Raw genomic sequence first — 4,259 nt, forward strand, 5'->3', positions numbered from 1 at the left:
CTGACCACCCCGCAGGATTGCTACAACCACTTCCCATCCCTAAGGGGAAATGGGAAATTATTTGTATGGATTTCATCACAGGGCTCCCCACAATGCAGGGGAAGGATTGCATCTACATAGTGGTCGACAGGTGGACCAAATTTTCCCACTTTTTCGCCATACCCACTAGGTACACAGCTGCACAGGATGCAAAAATGTTCTTTTGGGAGATTTTTAGATTGCATGGGCTTCCCAAGAACATAGTGAGCGACAGGGACAACATATTCGTGGGAGGCTTTTGGCAAGAACTCTCCAGACTGGTCAAGAATACGTTCACTCCTAACACTAACTATCACCCTCAAACAGATGGCCAGACGGAGAGAGTTAATTAGTGGTTGGAGGGGTACCTGAGGAACTACGTGACTAGTTAGCAACGGAATTGGATTCGGTGGTTGCATCTAGGCGAGTACTGCTACAACACCACGCACCACATGTCCATTGATATGACTCATTTCCGTGCTATTTATGGATATGATGCATTGTCTTTAGCTGATATTGTTTTTGGAGATAGTCGTGCCGCAAAGGCCAAAGACTGGGTCTAAGAGAGCCAAGATATCCTCAAGGCTCTCAAGTATAATTTGGTGACAACGCAAAATCAACAAAAAGTTTACCTAAGCTGGCACAGGACAAAGAGACACTTCGAGGAGGGGGATTTGGTATACCTATGGCTGCAGCCTTACAAGTAGTCCACGCTAAAGTAGAAGGGGGACGAGAAGCTACAACGATGCTTCTATGGGCCCTATTGAGTGACTAGACAAGTTGGGGAGGTTACTTATGAGCTAGAGCTGCCTCAAGGGAGTAGGATCCACAACGCTTTTCATGTCTCATGCCTTAAAAGGGTGTTGGGACAATAGGTGACAACAACAACTGATCTACCCCCACTAGATGATGAGGGCCACTTAGTGTTAGAACTAGAGACTATTTTGGAGAGCGGTGAAAGGAAATTGAGTAGTAGGACCATCAGGGAGTTCTGGGTGCACTGGAAGAACTTGTTGAATGAGGATGCCACCTGGGAGAGTGAGCACATATTGGAGCACCCAAATTTGAGGTTGCTTGAGGGAAAGCAACATTTGGGAGGGGAGGATTGTCAGGTCCCTTCTCAAACACATTTATAACAGGGTGCTGCTACACAATTTTGCACAATTTTGACTAAGGAAGAGGACCCCACACTTTCGACTTAGGGACTTAGGAGACAAATCGACTTTATTTGGCTACTAATGGAATGTGGGGGCCACCCACATGGGGGTTCGAATTAGCCATTCAAATATCTTGGTGGGAAAGTCGAACGGGTGGATGAAGGGGCCCACAAGAGGCTAAGGAGGCCCAAGGAGCTATAAGGAGAAATCAACTCTCATTTTGGTTTCATATTTGACATTTGCAAACAAATTACTCAATTGTTCACTCTGTTGTTTAGATTAGTCAATCGGCTGTTTAGCCACGAGTCTCTTAAGCGGGAGATTCAACCTCTACTTTTGGGGAGCATTCGTGCCCGCCCTAAGGAGTTAGTTCCACAAGGATTTTCAGGAATTCCGGGGCAGTGACATAGCATCATTAACCAGCGCAGAGCAGGAGTGCGTATTTCTAGGCAGCCAGAGAATACAAAAAGGGAGATTGAGGCTAGCAGAGATCATATTATTTGTCGAGGAGTTAGGGAGCTGAGGTAGCAACAATAGACCAACATTCTTGCTAGGTTTTACAACCAGCTGAGCCAACATTCCAATAGTTCGAATTGTTGTGTTGAGGGACATCACAAAGGCCACTTAGCATATTTTTGTGGATCTTGGGAGTAGGTGATTTTGTCCAAGAGCTCATCTGGGTAGTCAGGGGTTGGATAACAAGGGTGAACCCAACACTTTGGAGGTGTTTTCGGGAGGATTGGTAGGCTGAGTTTTGCAGCTACAACTGAGGTGAGGCTCCAATGGGGTCGAATTTCAGAAGTCTAAACCAACCAAAATCCCTTCTGGGTTATTCTAGGTTTAGGCCAAGGAGTCCAAGGTTAAAAGCACACAGTTTTCTAGGCAGTATAAGTGCACTTTCCAGCCATTCAAACTTTAGCAGAAAGGTAGTTTTTTGGGTAGTGCAGTGCAGATTGGTGTAGCGGTTGGGCAACCTTCAGCTCAACCATTTTCCCACCTGGGTTTGGTCATGCTTGTCTATTGAGAGAAGCCTAGGTGCACCATCTTGTTATCTATTGTATTTTGCCTTCAGAACCTTAAAAAAATGGCTCAACAATTCCCTATTTACAGCTTTTCTGTGGATGCTTAATATGTATTTCGTTTTTATAATTTGCTGCACATATTATTTGCTTATTATCACTTATCTTCTTATTTAGGATCATTACATTCTATAACAATGGAATTGAGGACATTAAAAAAATGATTCCATATGATACTAGTACTATATGGAGTACTAATATTTTCACTCTATTAAATTAAAAAAATTAAAAAAATGTTTGTATTTGATATAAAGAATATATCATGATTTTGTCCAATTTGTATAAATAAATCAAAATCCATAAAGGTATATGAAAACATAATTAGAAATTACATTAAACCTTGGAAACATACATGGATTAATCATTAAACCTTGAAAACATACATGGATTAATCAAACAGGGGAAATTCCATTTCAACATTGGTGGTGGTGGAATAAGAGGACACCATGGCATCCATTAATGGTTATAGAATTTATGATTGTTGTTGGACACCTAATCCTCTATGGGTTAGTGTGGAAGTGGAATATACTAAGGAAGTCCAAGAGACCTTGGGATGTGGAACCCAACGGTCAAACCATGTACTATAAATGTATATGTTTTGTTAATAAAAAATGTACTCTCATGTTTTATCTTTCCTATTTGTCTTTGCCATGTGTGTGTTTAACATGGTATCAGAGCAGGCGTATTCCTACCCTGCATAATTACTTTGAGCCATTTGTTTTATGGCCTTTCTGTGTAGGTCATTTCTGCCATCACTTCTGCATTTCATGAATATTTTCTCAGCTAAATTCTAGCTGCAACCTCTGTCATTTCTCCAGCACCATTTTTGGCTTCCCTCTACTTTGTAACTCCCTATTCTGCCTTCCTGCCGCCTTCTTGTGTGTCAGAACTGCCATTATTATTCTTGCTGCAAACTCACCAGCGACCGCTCGGCCTTCCGCCGTTGCCTGGCCTGCTCGACCTTGGCCACCTGGGGATCCGTTTTCCGCTCGTTCCACACAGGAGTGCTCTTATAAGTGTGTGAATCTGGGAACGTGGGCAGCCATGGAGGAATGTGTTGATGAGCTAGGGTTTCCTTCATCTGCAGAAAGGTAGGAAAAAGTTTCCGTTTTTTCACCACAGGGAACCGCGGCACTGGGCGGGCGAATGGGATCTCTTCCTAATATCTTTTGCAATTGAAAAGAAGGCCTGCTCCACATTAATGTTTGTTTTGGCACTGGTTTCAAAAAAAATATATAATTCCACACTCATCTGCATGATTTCATGCACAGTGCCTGAGCCCGAGACCAAGTGGTTGAACACATCCGAGGCACCCACGAAGCCCTGTGCAAAAAACATGTCCTCCATGGCATGTATCACATCGAAGACGTTGTAGTCTATTCTTCCTGCGAGGCCAGCGTAGTAGTGCGCGGCCTTACCGAGGTCGCAGAGGTAGCGGATGACGATATCGGTTAGAGCTTCGAGGGCAGATTGCTGGTAGGATTGGAACTCGACACCTTCACATATTTGAGCCACTGAAATATTAGCAACCGCTCGACCGAAGGCATCCACTCCTCCATCGAGCGTTTTCTCATTGCTTATCGGTGTTTGTGCATTTTTTGATTGTGGTGGTGTTGTCGGTATTCCTCCATTGGTGGCCATCCTGATTACTGAATCATATAAGAACTTCTTTTCCGGGGTTTTCTATGTTAAAACCCTACTGTAAGATTTCCTGTGAGGATTGTTAAGAAGAATTTTGCATTAAAACGACCCCTCGCAGCACTCGAACAGGAGGCCGCAAATGTATCTGCACCCAAAAGAATTGTTTTGAGGGCACTTTTGGCAGTGGAGAATCAAAGTACCGCAGTCCATACCATTGTAAGTGCTTAACCGCGTTCAGTTGAGACAACTCTCTTACTCTGATCCATATCAGCCTTGTTGCCAACCAGTATTTTGTTCACATTATCAAAGGCATGCTGCTCAATATTCTTTATCCAGTTCTAAATGTTGTTAAATGATGATTCAT

General features: G+C 43.3%; 1 protein-coding gene across 1 annotated transcript; it reads right to left on the minus strand.

Moving 5' to 3' along the window:
- Positions 1-3,152: 3,152 nt before the first annotated feature.
- On the minus strand, positions 3,153-3,895 carry LOC149188644 (transcription initiation factor TFIID subunit 8-like). Its single transcript, XM_089410031.1, has 2 exons — positions 3,500-3,895; positions 3,153-3,413 (listed from the first exon to the last, which is right to left on the minus strand). The coding sequence occupies exons 1-2, from the start codon at positions 3,893-3,895 to the stop codon at positions 3,153-3,155; spliced, it is 657 nt and encodes a 218-aa protein (XP_089266157.1).
- Positions 3,896-4,259: the final 364 nt, after the last annotated feature.

Source organism: Pinus tabuliformis, chromosome 3_1, assembly GCF_031772625.1.
Source record: "Pinus tabuliformis cultivar Carrire ecotype Pingquan chromosome 3_1, CPIR1, whole genome shotgun sequence".
Taxonomy (NCBI): Eukaryota; Viridiplantae; Streptophyta; class Pinopsida; order Pinales; family Pinaceae; genus Pinus; species Pinus tabuliformis.